This window comes from Catharus ustulatus, chromosome 9, assembly GCF_009819885.2.
Source record: "Catharus ustulatus isolate bCatUst1 chromosome 9, bCatUst1.pri.v2, whole genome shotgun sequence".
Classification (NCBI taxonomy): domain Eukaryota; kingdom Metazoa; phylum Chordata; class Aves; order Passeriformes; family Turdidae; genus Catharus; species Catharus ustulatus.
This window is the reverse complement of record NC_046229.1, coordinates 29,963,229-29,977,015: the sequence shown is the minus strand read 5'-3', so window position 1 is coordinate 29,977,015 and position 13,787 is coordinate 29,963,229. Positions and strand designations below refer to the sequence as shown.

Here is a 13,787-nt window from a genome sequence, read left to right as displayed (position 1 = left end):
AGAAAAGCAAATAAAGAAAACTGCTTAGAGAAGCACAGTGTTCTTTTACAGGAAGCAGATGCTGAGCTGATTTCTATGGAGCCCATAATTATCTAAAATGTTATAGAATAATTAGAGGGCTGTATCAGCTTCTTGTTGCTGTAGTAAACAAAACTAATTTTTAATCATAGGATTTTTCCTGACTCTTAAAAGTAGCTGTTCTTAATCTTGGAGTATTCCTTGGGAGAGGGGGCACTTTCTATACAGGTATCTACCTCTGCAACATTTTGGAAGTGGCTGAGAACAGTTTTGGAATATGAATTTGATTGATAGAGAAGGTTAAAGCTTCATTTGATTTGTTGCACTAAGAGTTGAAAATTAGCAGAAAAGACATTTGTGCACATCAAAGTAAGAGAAAGCTTGGCCAGTCCATGATTAGGGTCAGACATGGCATGGAAGAGTGCAGCAGGAATTGGTTGTGAGGAGTTACCAGGGATCCTCCAGCATCTGAGAGATCTGACACATCTGGGTAAAGGTGCAGGGGAAACATGAAACAACTCAGCAGTAAGAAATGCATCTCTTGAGAGATGTGGAGTATATATAGAGATTTTTTTTTTTTTAGGATTTTGTTTATCTATTTTAAAAGTTCTGTGTAGTTTGTACAAAACTATTTTGGCCTCCTTCAGTCACTGACATGTTTTGGTGGTACCAGTACAATTCCTAAATGGCTTGATGGCATTTGCACTCCACATTCATGCAGATATGTACTCTGCTGAAATATTGAAGGCAAGTACTAACTTTTTAATTAAATATTGCAAGTAACAAGTCAGTCTTTAATAGTTTTGAGTATTTTTCTATTTGATGATGTGAGAAATTATGTGTCTTTAAGGTGCAAATGTTGCTGCACAGCTGACCTGGGATGAGAACTTTGAGTGTGCTTGTGAGCTAGTGGGGTTTCCTTCATTTTTACATTAAAACTTATTTCTTCAACATTCAAAGTTTTTGTTTCACAACTTGGAGTATACTTCTTAGCTTGGTGGGTTTTGGATCTAATACAGCAGTAAGATCAAATAGTTTTTTGTTGGGGTTAATAGATATTTGAAGTGGTGCTGCTGAGTAAGCTTTAGAAAGTAATGACTTGAAATTTCTGAAATCTTGAGAGATGGGTTTGTGGTTTTGTTGCTTTTTGTTTGTTGTTCATTTTGTTGTGGGTTTTATTTGTGGATTTTTTTTTCTTTCTGCTGCCACAGGTTCTCTATAACCTTAGGCAATCTGTTCTTACTGTGCTCTTCTGCCTGTGCAGGTGAGATAATGACTTGATTCTTGGAGATTAGGTAGTACATTGTTTTGGAACAGCAGTGGCAACAAAAAATGTGTGAAGCATTTGTAGTAGGTCTTCTCTTTCTTAAAAATAAATCATCTGCTGTATAAATAGTGTTATTTGTTATTTACATCTTAAATATCCCCGCTCTAGAAGAGTTACTTTCCTCATTTTGGCAACTGTTTTTGGAGCAATTTCAGATTTTCTTCTTGCTTCAGCAGATCAACAGATTTTGGAAATCATTACTGAGGTGGACATTTTTTAGATAAATGAGTCATGTTTACAATACCCACATTTGTTTGAGTTCTGTTAATTAGAATACTAAGTGGAAAGTAAATCATAAGGTTCAAAAGACATTCTGATTTTTTCTGAAGTCTTGCAGATGCTCTTTTCTATTGAGGTTGTTGAGCTTTAATCAGAATTTCTTACATTGTAAGACTGCTCCTCGTGCATAGCCATCTTCTGTTGCCATCTGGTGGCAGAAACAATCCTCTGATAGAAAAAGAAATACAAAAATATTTTAGACTGGTTATTTCAGCTAACACAAATGATCTTAGAGACTTCATCAGCTGGCAGACATTTGGAGGTCTTTAGGGACAAAAACTAGAAAAATGCCACTGTGCCATAGCAGGAAAGAGAAGGGGCTCTTTACAGGGAGGAAAGGCAGAGAGTGGCTGCCATTTCCTAGATCTCACTCTCATTCAGATGATGAACAGGGATGCTGGAGAGATTGGTAAAATTACTGAGATGTGTATCCCAAAAACTAAAAAGTGCCACCAGCAGGAGGAAAAGATGGTAATGATTGGTGACCCGTTCCTGAACCAACAAAAGGTTCATCCCCCAAACAGGACTGACAGGCTGGAAGAGAGACAGTGCTGCTGGTGTGAAAGCTGAATTGAAGCTTGTGTCAGGTCAGAGAGACTGCAGAGGTTCCTTTGCACCTGCAGCCTTCCCAGCTGCTGCTGTCTGTACTGGTAATCTGAGCTAATCCCAGTGGCTGCTGAGGTCTGGCAGCAAGGCTTGCTGGGCTCAGCCACTTGTCCCATCAGGACCCTCAGGATGGGATATGAGCTTCAACTCATGTTGGGACAAATTATTGGTGCCCACAAATATTTTGTTTTACCAGTGGAAGCTTTTGTTTCCTTGATGATGCTCAGTGACGTGAGGAAAGATGGAATCCCCTCATTAAGGTTGGAAAATGGTTCTATATGTGCCCATCTTCATAAAGGTAATAAAGGAGAGTGACAGAAGAATCAATCAAAGGTCACTTTCAGATAAAAGAAATCTGTTAGTGTTATTAACTAACAATCTGCAAGGTATTTGAGGTGAACAGCAGCCACCACAAACTCATCAAGGGAAATAACCCTGTCTTAGCAGTGCAATAAATTTTTTTATTACACGGTAGCAGGCTTGTAAATTCGGGTGTGGTGAGTATCTTACCTTGGTTACAGTAATGATTTTGAAATTACCTTCCTTTTTTTTGGAAAATATCCTAAGCAATCTGAGGAAACATGATTTAACAAGGGCTCCTGCAAGGTGGATGCACAGCTGTTCACAAAGTGGAAGGACAACCCTCCAGGTTGTGTTCAATGTTTTGTGTTACCGATGAGATGACAGAATGAAGTGTGTTTATTAAGTTGGTGTTTGGCAAATACAAGCAAGAATATGAGAAATACTGGTGGGCAGAATTGAAATTCAAATTGCTTGCAAAAGAAGAGAAACCTCCCCAAAGTGGGAAGCAATTCAACTGGGATGTGTTTTTTTCCTGAAAGGCTGGTATTTGAGAAGAAGGTTGGTTTTCAGAAAATGACCTGGTGTTCACATGATCTCTGACACAGCATCACTCACTGATGTTGTGCTGTCACAAAATACAGAAGTAAACATTTGTACAAGATGCATCACAGAAATGCAGTCTTAAAAGGTTCTGCTTTTTGTCAGTCCTGGGAAAGAGAGAGCTCTGCTTCTGTAAATGAGGAAAAACTGCTTGGAGGAGGGTGGTGTGGGGGCTTGGAACTGTAGAAAGCATCATCCATAGAAAAAGGTTGAAAGAATGGAGAGAAATTCCTTGTACAAACAAAATCCTTCACGGTTGGGGAATATTATTGCATGAAAAAATGTTTTTCCTCCTGTGATATGAGTGTCTGCCTTTTAATGAACCATTTCACTGGTTCCTAAAAGCATGGCCTGCTGTCTTGTGGTGGTTACTTTCATCAGATCTACACTGTTTCCATGTTTAATATCTTCTGCTATGATATTCCTGCAATTGTCTGCATTGCCAGGATTTTCTGTTTTGTCTTCAGGAAATACCAGGGAACTTCTATTTCTTGTAACCTTTCTGCATGAAGGGTAGCAGTGGAATAACTCAGTTTTGAATATTTCATCTCCAACTCATTAGAAAAGCTACAGAAATGGCAAAGCAGGAGAGGGATTGTGGATTGGGTAGGACAACAAGGGCTTTTGATACTTCCTCTCTTTTCAAGGAAGCACCATTGAATGATTTGCTATGGTCCAGATTCACTTAACTGCATTTACTTTGTTCGGAAAAAGCTGTCCATCATCAAAGAAAAGGTGAAGTACTTTGGCTGATGATGTTTATTTGCTTGTTTTATAAACACCCTCTTGAAATCAGTCTTTTGGAAAGAGTTCAGAGGCTTTGGGAGATCTTTATTGAATGTGAAAAGTGTTGTTGCTTGAGTGGTATCTCCCCATGGAAGATAGAAGGTGCAGTAATAGCAGATATTCCTTCTGTGCTGCAAACATTTAACTGTTTGCTACAGGCCTGCAATGTATGAACCACCTTTTTGGAAAACTTTCAATCCCTTTGAGTACTCCACACTGGATACTGCCCCCAACTTGGAGCAACTCTGCTTGAAATCAGTTTGGGAACAGTTCTGAATCCAGGTCTGTGATCTTGGTGAATTCCTGACCTCTAGTAACAGATTATTGTGTGCAGAGTAAAATCTTGGGGCTTTGTAAGCTCTTGGGCTCAGCCTGATGTGGATCAAGGATGTTTTCCAAAACATCCCTGATGTATTCCTAAGGGCTGATCCTTGTCACTTGGCTCTCTTTAGCTTAGAGACAAATTTCTCTCAAGTGTTTATATAATTTCAATAGTTTGAGAAAAGCAATGGCTGTTTAGATCTCATAACACTATATCATTGTGCTAGATTAAATCAGAAAGGCATAGGGAGATATAACTGGCAGGAAAAATAAGGAACATTTAACAAGATGTGATCCCATATCACTCATTTGGTTGATTTGTCTAATTTCATCAAAACTGATGGATGATCACTTGTGGATGCTCTGAAGGAGCTATGCTATGGTAGCCTTTACATTCTGTGTTATCTGAGGTGCTTTTAATGAGTCTGGGGAAAAAAAGAAGTTATTTTACATGCAAGGACTGTTTTAATTTTGTATCCAATTGTTCTTAGTGTAACTTCAGTTTTATACAAAAAATACCTGTCTGAAAGCTAGACATCGGGCAGGATCACTTTTTCTTGCCTGGCTTTGTGTCCATCCCCACAAAAACATAAATAAAACATTTTCTTAGTATTCCTGTGTGCATGAAAGCTGGAAAGTGAAGGTTGCATAAAGCATGTGCTTCCCCAGCCTGGCTGAAGGCACCACTGCCAAGGACAGGCTGAGGGCTGAAAGGAGCAGAACAAAGCACTGCTTGTCCCTGGGAATTCTTATTCTTGGCACCTCAGGTTAGGAGCCACCGTGGGGTTTATTCCTTCAGCACTGCTGGCACCACAGGTGGCACCAGGAGCAAGGAGTTTTGATAAATATTAACTCAGCTAAAAAGCAGCAAATGTTTTTATTTGGATTGCTTTGAAGCCTTGTCAGATAGGGAATCTGTCATTGAGTGTGAAGTGGGACAGAGAAAAGCTTCCTTGGCTTCCAGCTGAGACAACTGATTACAGCTGGGCACAAACTATTAATTACTGCATTTAGAAATAATTTCCTGAGAAAATCTGATAATCCACTAGGAAAAAAATCCTAAGAGGAATATGCATGTTTTATGCCAGGAACTATGTGTGAAGTGAGATAAAATATGAATGACTTGTCACCTCTTTTTTTAATTGTGTGTCTATTTGCCAAACTTAAGATGACAAATTTTACAAATGTATAAATTCTCAACTGAGATATTTTATTTTGTGCACCATATTATTTTTCTTTTTGAAATATTTGAATGTTTCTTGGGATTTTTAAAAAACAAAACTCCCATTCATTGTCATTTTGCTGCTGGATATAAAATAAGGTGCTTTTTTATTAGGTACTCTCTTGTTTTTAAAATAAGCAATGTATTTTTTTTTGTCTGAACAAGGGTGAGTTTCCCTGTGCCTCACACACTGAATCTGGAGGGATTATGGTATTGTAGCACAGACAGGTGGATATTTGGTGCTTTCCTCTCCACTCTGCCCTTTTCTGTCAGTTTGTTTTAACTATTTATCATAGGGATTGGTGGTTTGGTTTTTATTTATTTATTTATTTATTTATTTATTTATTTTGACAATTCTGTCAGTAATAGTAACGAAGTGACTTCTGGGGATCAGGCTTCAGTACTGACACATAAGGTCCTCTTTTAATGCATATTCTCACATTTGGTGTTCTCAGCTGCTGTTCTTTGAGTACCAAGCAAGCTCTTTGCACTGGCTGTGGTGGTCTTGTTGCCAGGTGAAGTTTTCTGGGGAAGAAACTATTAAAGGGAACTTTGAGATCAGACCTGGATTGCAGGGGGAAATGAGCTGGGATGTGCACAAGTCTTTTCAGCCTTTCTCCAGTGCTACTGCTCAGAGCTGCTGGGGGCAGGCTGTGAGCTGGTGTCTGGAATTACTGTTTTCTTTATTTCTGATGGCAGCCTCACTATGGAGGTAAACCTCTGTGTTCTGCTTTGAAGGAAGAAAGTCCAGTTTTAAAATCCTGGCATGTGCCTTTGGTCAAAGGTTGCAATAATTAATATCAGTATTTGGATTCAAAAATCCAGACAGGGACTTAGTGTCAAGTTTGGGTCTAAAAAATTATCTCTGATTCCTGGTCAATGCTCTTCTAAGGTAAAACAGCAGCTTGCATGATATTAAAGACTGGGGAATTATTTGTGTTCTCCCACTTGAGCAAAATCACAGCTGTTTCTATAGACAGTTTTGCAAACTTGTAAACATGATTCATAATTAGGCTACAGGAAACTTTTAGGAAATGAGAAGCTGTGTTAAAAACATTAATGTTTTTAAGTAATCTTATTTTCATTTTGAACTTGTAAAAATTTACAGAATTCCTTTACTAAATTCATCTGTAACATGGAGTGTTAGTTTTTGAGGCAAATGCTTAAAATCTTTTATGGTACAGAACCTGAATTACTTTTCCACTTAGGATATATTACAGTCAGATGAGATCAGATGAAAACTCAGAATCTCATTCTTAATCTGTTTCCTATTCTATTACTGTAAATGGTATCTAATTGAATCTTTCACATTGTTCCAGAAGATGATGTGCTAAAGATAGGAGCAGTAAATCATATCCAGTCAATTTGACTTTTAACTGAGCCTTTCTTGTTGAGGGCTGGTTTTCATATGTGCAGTCAGAATAACAATTTCCTGGTAGCCATGATGACCAACTTCTGTGCCCACACATCTGAGGAACACTGGGGGCTAGTGGTGTGCAAGTCAATGACAGTTGTTATTGATGTTCTTGACAGAGTATGCTGAATTTCTACATTGCAAAGGGAAGAAATTCACTGATTTTGATGAAGTTCGTCAGGAAATTGAAGTAGAAACAGATAGAGTAACAGGAATGAACAAAGGCATTTCTTCAGTTCCTATTAATTTAAGAATATATTCTCCACATGGTAGGTAAAATCTTTCTGTTTTACATTTATGTCATGTAAACATAATGTAGCTCTGTGTAACCATCACCTTTTGTATCTGTCTATTCCCTGATCTTCTGGGCTGGAAAAAATTTGGGACTGACTTAGTAAAGACCAGTAATGGGACTTAATAACAAAACTTCTTTTTGGCGCTCTCCAGAGGAATTCCCTGATCTAGAAAGTCTGTGTCTCCCTGCCTTACTGGAAATTTATTGCTTACTGTCACTAAAAATATAGTCAGACAATAATAGTGTTTGAAGTTGCTTTCTGTTGAAGACCCCCTGTATATATCAAAGTTGGTTCCTCTGCTTGCCATCTGCCCAGTTTAATGAAGACAATCTAGAGAAAATGTTTTCCATTGAATCTGTCTTTGATATGGGACAAAAGTGGTGTGTTTGGCTGAAGCACATGGTTTTTCTAGCTACAGAGAAGCTCAACTAAATCCCCTGCCTCAAAGCTTGTTTGTTGGACATGCTGACTCCAGGAGAAAGTGAAAATTTCCTACCTATTGCTCTTGCTTTGCTTTGTTAGGATCAGTCTTTTAGTTCAGCTATGGTTGTCTCGTTTAACCAGACTCCAAATACACTTTTGGTGTTTCCTTCCTAGGAATTGCATTTTTCTCATTTGTCTGAAGGATGCCCTGTTACTGCAGTAGCAGGATGCTTACCCCAAGCCAGGATGCCTCTAGTTGGCACTGTGGCCTTTACTGGGGAAAACCACTTCCTGACTTTTCTGAAGATGTTACAGATTTAAAAACAAAAAAACCAAAAACCAACCAAACAAAAAAAACCCTCAAGAAAACCCCAAACCAACAACATATCCCCAAAGCCCCTTAACAACAGTTTTGCTATATAAGTGAGAGTAACTATTTTTTGGTCATTTCTTAATTGGAGACACAGTTGAAAACATGGTCAGAGAAACACTATATTAAAAATGAAAAATAAAAAAACTGTTTTGCTTTATTTGGAGGATGCAGTGAGAGTGGTCTGTTGCCTGTGCTCCTGTTGTTAGACAAAGCTCAGAAAGCCCTGTTATTTGTCTTAAAGCCCTCTAGGATACAAGTATCATTTTATACCAGTTGCAACATTTCAAATATTAAATAGTACTAATAAATCCAGAGATGCAAGACCAACGTGGAAACAAGTCTTTGCAGATTGTCAGGCATTTTGTTTGAACTGTTAACAACTATTGACATATTTATCTTCCTATAAAGGGGTTTTATGTGACCAGAACTTGTGTGCAGCCATAGATGTGCTGAGCTGTCATGTGTGGTGTGCTAACCAGTTTTCTGATCCGTGCTGTCCATGCAGTCTTAAGCCTGACCCTGATCGATTTGCCGGGAATCACTAAAGTGCCAGTGGGGGATCAGCCTCCAGATATCGAGCAGCAGATCAGAGACATGATAATGCAGTTCATCTCTAGGGAGAACTGCCTGATCCTGGCTGTCACCCCAGCTAACACTGACCTGGCCAACTCAGATGCCCTGAAACTGGCAAAGGAAGTGGACCCTCAGGGTAAGCAGGATTGAATGGCGCCACTTTTTGTTCTCAAGTGTAATAACATAATTGAAAAGAGCAGACCAATTCTTGTGGGAAATGCTATAATGTATATTATGTAGTATAGATGTGTATTTGCATTCTCACATGATCTTCAGCATCACTATGTAACTGTGAACTCAGTATTGTTTGGATATGTTGCTGTAAATGAATTTAATAATGTTGTCACTATCTCTTATGAGCAAGTGCAGCAGTGCTTATCTAGGAATTTTTGTAGTGCTGGGCAAAATAGAGGATGGTGCTGATGGGAGTTCTGGAGACTTACATCATAAATTTTATACAGTTGTGTTGTTGGGATGCTGAGTCTTGGTAAGGAGTTTTGAGGAGCACATTTCAGCACTGGCAGTTATGTTCCCTTCTTTTCCAGACATATCATGACTTGAGTGGGAGCTGTTATTGTGTGACAGCTTTGAGAAGGGCACAGATATGTTAGTACATAATTGGAAGATGTAATTGTTCTTCTGAATCTAAATGATTCCTCAATAACTTTTTTCCTCTTTCTTCCTCTCCTGTCAGGCCTTAGGACCATTGGTGTAATCACAAAATTGGATCTGATGGATGAAGGAACAGATGCAAGAGAAGTTCTAGAAAACAAACTCCTCCCTCTTCGTAGAGGTGAGAATGTTCACCTCTATGTTGCCTTTATTCTTTGCAGTCCAGAAAGTGGTTTGGGTAGGGCTGGTGTTTGGGAGTCCTGGAGATGAACCAGAGGTTAGGCTGGACTTGATGTCTTCCTTGCTTTTGCAGTTATCTATTCAGCAAACATAAAGGTGGCTGTGCTAAAAATGTCCTTTCTGGACCTGGAAAATCCTTGCTTCCTCTGGAATATGCAGTGTAATGCCAGCACATGTCATTAGCCAATATTTTTCTTCTCTGCCAGGTTCCTTCTAACAAAAGAATTTTATTTTTGTTTGCATATGACAGAAGCAAGCACCAGAGCTTCGGTAATCTCACTGTAAACCAGTTTTGATTTCTGCCAGTAATTTTCCATGTTCTGGCAGCTACAGCTACATTTGCTCATTCTGTTAATAATATCAAGAGTTTTGATTCTAGTTATAATTTATTGATGAGACTGCTGTCTCCTCCCATGGAACATGTTGGTCCAGCAAATAATTTTTTTTTTTTGCATTTTGTTAAAGTCATATCATTTATCTGTGTAGGCCTGTGTGTGTATTTAAATTTTATTTTGGATTTTTGTTTATTTTTGAAGTGGTTTCTTTGGGATTCACCAGAGTTTCAGATATTTATCTGTTTGAATTGGTGATTTAAAAGGAAGTCTATCTGTTACATGTAAACAGAATGAACATTTAGACAGTGTTAAGGTTACTTTTCTACTTGTAAGCATGATCTGAAATGCCTGAATTGGAAAGTTTTGTTTGAACTGAGACAGTCTGGTTCTACTGAAGATGAATTCAGTGGTTCAGGCAATAGCTACATTGATTTACCCATTAGTTTTGTCTTGTTTTAGGTTATATTGGTGTTGTAAACAGAAGCCAGAAAGACATTGATGGCAAGAAGGACATAAAGGCAGCTCTTCTAGCAGAAAGGAAATTCTTTCTCTCCCACCCATCCTACAGGCACATGGCAGATCGGATGGGAACACCCTATCTCCAGAAAGTTCTAAACCAGGTAAAACCTGAAGCCTTTGTGGTGAAAGGCAGCTTTGTAATGACAGGACCAGTATAAAAACTGTATTAAAACAGAGTTGGTCACTGAACTTCACTCATCCTTTCCAACTTTCAGTGTTTTTAATTTGCACAAGGTAAAAACAAAACTGTGTATTACATGCAGCATACAAAAGCTTGCTGTGAGCTGTAGTTTCTGACTTTTACTGTTCTTTAGAATACTGAACATGAACATCAAAAATAAGATTTGTTTCCCTCCCTGGAAGTGTACCATGCTATTCCTCAATTGTTACATTTAACTTATCAGTTGCCCAGTGGTTTTTGCCTTCCTACAAGTCCAACTTGATGCTGTTTTTTCCAGCTCATTATCAAATTGCAGCTTTTTGTCTGGAATAGATAAAGACCAGGTCAGCCTGGCTTTGGACAGCAGCTGGAAAGAGCTGGAATGTTCCTGATTAAAGTAGAAAACTAAGTGGTCGGTCTGCTTAATTTTTTACTACAGTAACTTTGCAGCTGTAACTTGACAGCCAGGCTGTGGAATGCTCTGGGCTCACTCAAAGAGACTACTAATGCCATTTATTGGTACCTCAGGGCTAAAGTCTTCATCAGGATGCAGGAACTTGCTTGTCCTCTGCATTTTTATCTGTGTTTAGAATGTTTTGCCTTGTTTTACATCTTGGAAGTTTAGTCCATGTGTCTTAGTTTTGAGACTGAAACACAAGCTGCACATACCTTTCAACTGTCTTGTCTGTCCTGACTCACATTGCTTTATATGATGTTAGCTTTTCTGAGAGTTGTTTTGAATATTTACCTACTTCAGTAGGAGCTGTTGATCTTCTGTTGTAGTACTGTGTGTAGAATGTTAGATATGGGAAGATCTATCTAAGTTCTGTCCTCAAGATACTGGGAACCCTTTTGTGATTTCAGGTAATATTTCAGTTTCTTTGTATCCACCAGGTGGTGCTCCAGGGAAACTCCAGCTTTTGATTTTGTGCCTGTCAGTCTACTGAGCAACTTTAAACTTGAGTTTATATATTTTGGTGTATGACAGTTTACATGTATAGTTTGTATGACTGGGGTTGGGAAGAGAGTTTGGGGCATGGTGGAAGAAGTTCAGTTTGCTTTTAATTAAGGAATGTGTACAATATCTGAGAAATTTATGGCACAGGTAAGTCATGGACAGTGCTGTCCTAACACATATGTGTGTGTGTATGTGTGTATAAAAACATGTTGTCAGTGCTCAGAATCTTCCTTCCCCACATTGCCTTGTGGCTGTAGCATAAAGAGTTGCTGTGCTGAACAAGTACATAGGGAATTGTGGAAAACCCTTAAGAAAAACAGCAAAACGGGAGTGTGGCATCAGCACTGAGAGATGAGGGGTAATTTTAAATTACCCATGGAATATGTGCAGCTTTTTCAGGTGTAGCTAAACAGGTGTGTAGTAACAGGGCTCAGTGAGTGAGAGGATGAAGGAAGTTTTTGAACCTCCTTACAGTGTGTGTGCACCAGGAATATTGGATTGTTCTTTAACAGTCTCCATTGCATCAGAGATCAAAAGGAACTGCTCTGGTAAACCATCACAGGTCATGGCTGATATGGTTGGCAGTCAGAAGGAAATGGTTGTGCTGCTGCTTTCATCTTTTTAACAGTATAAAGAGATTTTTATTTGCTTTTTAGCAACTTACCAATCATATTCGGGATACCCTGCCAGCCTTCAGAAGCAAACTCCAGAGCCAGCTGCTTTCTATAGAACATGAAGTAGAGGTATACAAAAACTTCAGACCAGAAGATCCCACCAGAAAAACGAAAGCCCTGTTGCAGTGAGTGTCTTTTGTCTGCTTTTCCACTTTGAATGGGTTTGTTTTGCCTTTTCCTCCCCTTCTTTCTGATTGGTTTAAATTTAAACATTAGGATATTGTTAAGGAGTCTTTATACTAGCTCCAAAGAATTCTGTTTGATGTTCCAGAACGCTTTATTTATTCTACAATTTCAACAGAATTTTCCCTAAATTAATTTTAGTAATCCTAGAAAAGGGAGAAAGCAGAGCAAGGAAAAGGCACGAGGATGGGCAACAGAGATGATCAAAGGTAAAAAACTGCTTCTGATTGTGTAGACACATTCATCTACCTGCCAAAAAGATGACCTCAAGCAAGGGAAGACATTGTGTTGGAAATTTGTAAGATGAGGAAGCTGGAAGAAGAATAAAGAATGCTTCTTTTTCTGATATAAAAACTTGGCTGTCCAAAAGAACCTAGAGATGGCAAGATCAAAATTAATCAAAGATGGTCATCCTTCATATGTTGTGCACCTAAGACCCAGAGATCTTTGCTGCAGGAGTTGTCAGTCAATATTTGTGTGCTTTCAGAAAGCAGCAAGGCAAATTCTTGGGGGTTATCATCATCAGTTCTGGACTAGAAAGCTTTTTCACTGCTGAAGTCACTGTCTGGTTTGGGTCTCATCCACAAAATAAGTCTGTCTGATGAGACTTTGATAACAGTGATGAACAGAGATGACTATTCATGTGACTTGGAATCAAGTGGGGGTGGGATCACAGCCCTGTCTTGATTGTGATTCAGCACCAAGGAGGAAGGACAATGCTGGTGTTGCGGATTGAACACCAGCTAGCACCTGCTGCCTTGCTGCATCTGCTTCCTTCCTTGGCCTGTTTCCAGGGGTGTTGGACACTCAGTACCTTTGACTTTTCCATGACTGGGAGAACTCTCCTGTGGGTTTTTCTGAATGTTCCTGCTGCAGAGGTCAAAGCAGAGCCAAGTGAGCTGGAGCTTGTGGTCCTGACACATCCCCATGTTAGTACTGGTTCTTGGGCTTGCCTTTTGGCATGGGGAAAAGAAGTTCCTTCCCAATCTCTTCTGAATTTTCCAGCACTGGATTCACAGCATGCTGTTAGATTGTACTGTAGGGATGCAGGGGGGTGTGTGCAGGTAGGGATTCTGTGGATTGGCAAATGGGCTCAATCAGTTGTACAGATACTTTTGGCAATTGCTAAATACGTTTGAATAGGCAGTGCTGGTTGCATTGTACTGAAATAAGAGTTGGTAGTTAATATGCTTAAATTGTTCTGGGTTTTATTTTTTTTTTTCCTTTCCTTCTCTCCTTTGACATTTAGGATGGTACAACAGTTTTCAGTAGACTTTGAAAAAAGAATTGAAGGATCAGGAGATCAAGTTGATACGCTGGAACTTTCAGGAGGTGCCAAAATCAATCGTATTTTCCATGAACGTTTTCCCTTTGAACTTGTGAAGGTATTTATCCATCTTGCTGATGTGCTTTATTTTATTTATGTATCCTTATGTTCGTACTGATAGTAGTGTAGCCAAGAAAAGATCTGTTTGAAAGAGTATGCTTTTAACTGTGGAAGAAAATTACATGAAATTATAAATGAGACATTTGGAGTAATTTTTAGAGATGGATACTGAGACATG

General features: G+C 38.9%; 1 protein-coding gene across 6 annotated transcripts in view; it reads left to right on the top strand.

Annotated features, from left to right (window-relative positions):
- The window catches only part of DNM3 (dynamin 3), a 166,779-nt gene that overhangs the window by 17,496 nt on the left and 135,496 nt on the right, over window positions 1-13,787 (top strand). For all 6 annotated transcript variants that reach the window (XM_033067352.1, XM_033067351.1, XM_033067350.1 and 3 more), the window contains exons 3-8: window positions 6,996-7,145; window positions 8,474-8,677; window positions 9,236-9,334; window positions 10,188-10,348; window positions 12,022-12,164; window positions 13,472-13,607. In XM_033067352.1, the coding sequence (XP_032923243.1) occupies window positions 6,996-7,145; window positions 8,474-8,677; window positions 9,236-9,334; window positions 10,188-10,348; window positions 12,022-12,164; window positions 13,472-13,607 (893 nt within the window). The remainder of the gene's footprint in view (window positions 1-6,995; window positions 7,146-8,473; window positions 8,678-9,235; window positions 9,335-10,187; window positions 10,349-12,021; window positions 12,165-13,471; window positions 13,608-13,787) is intronic.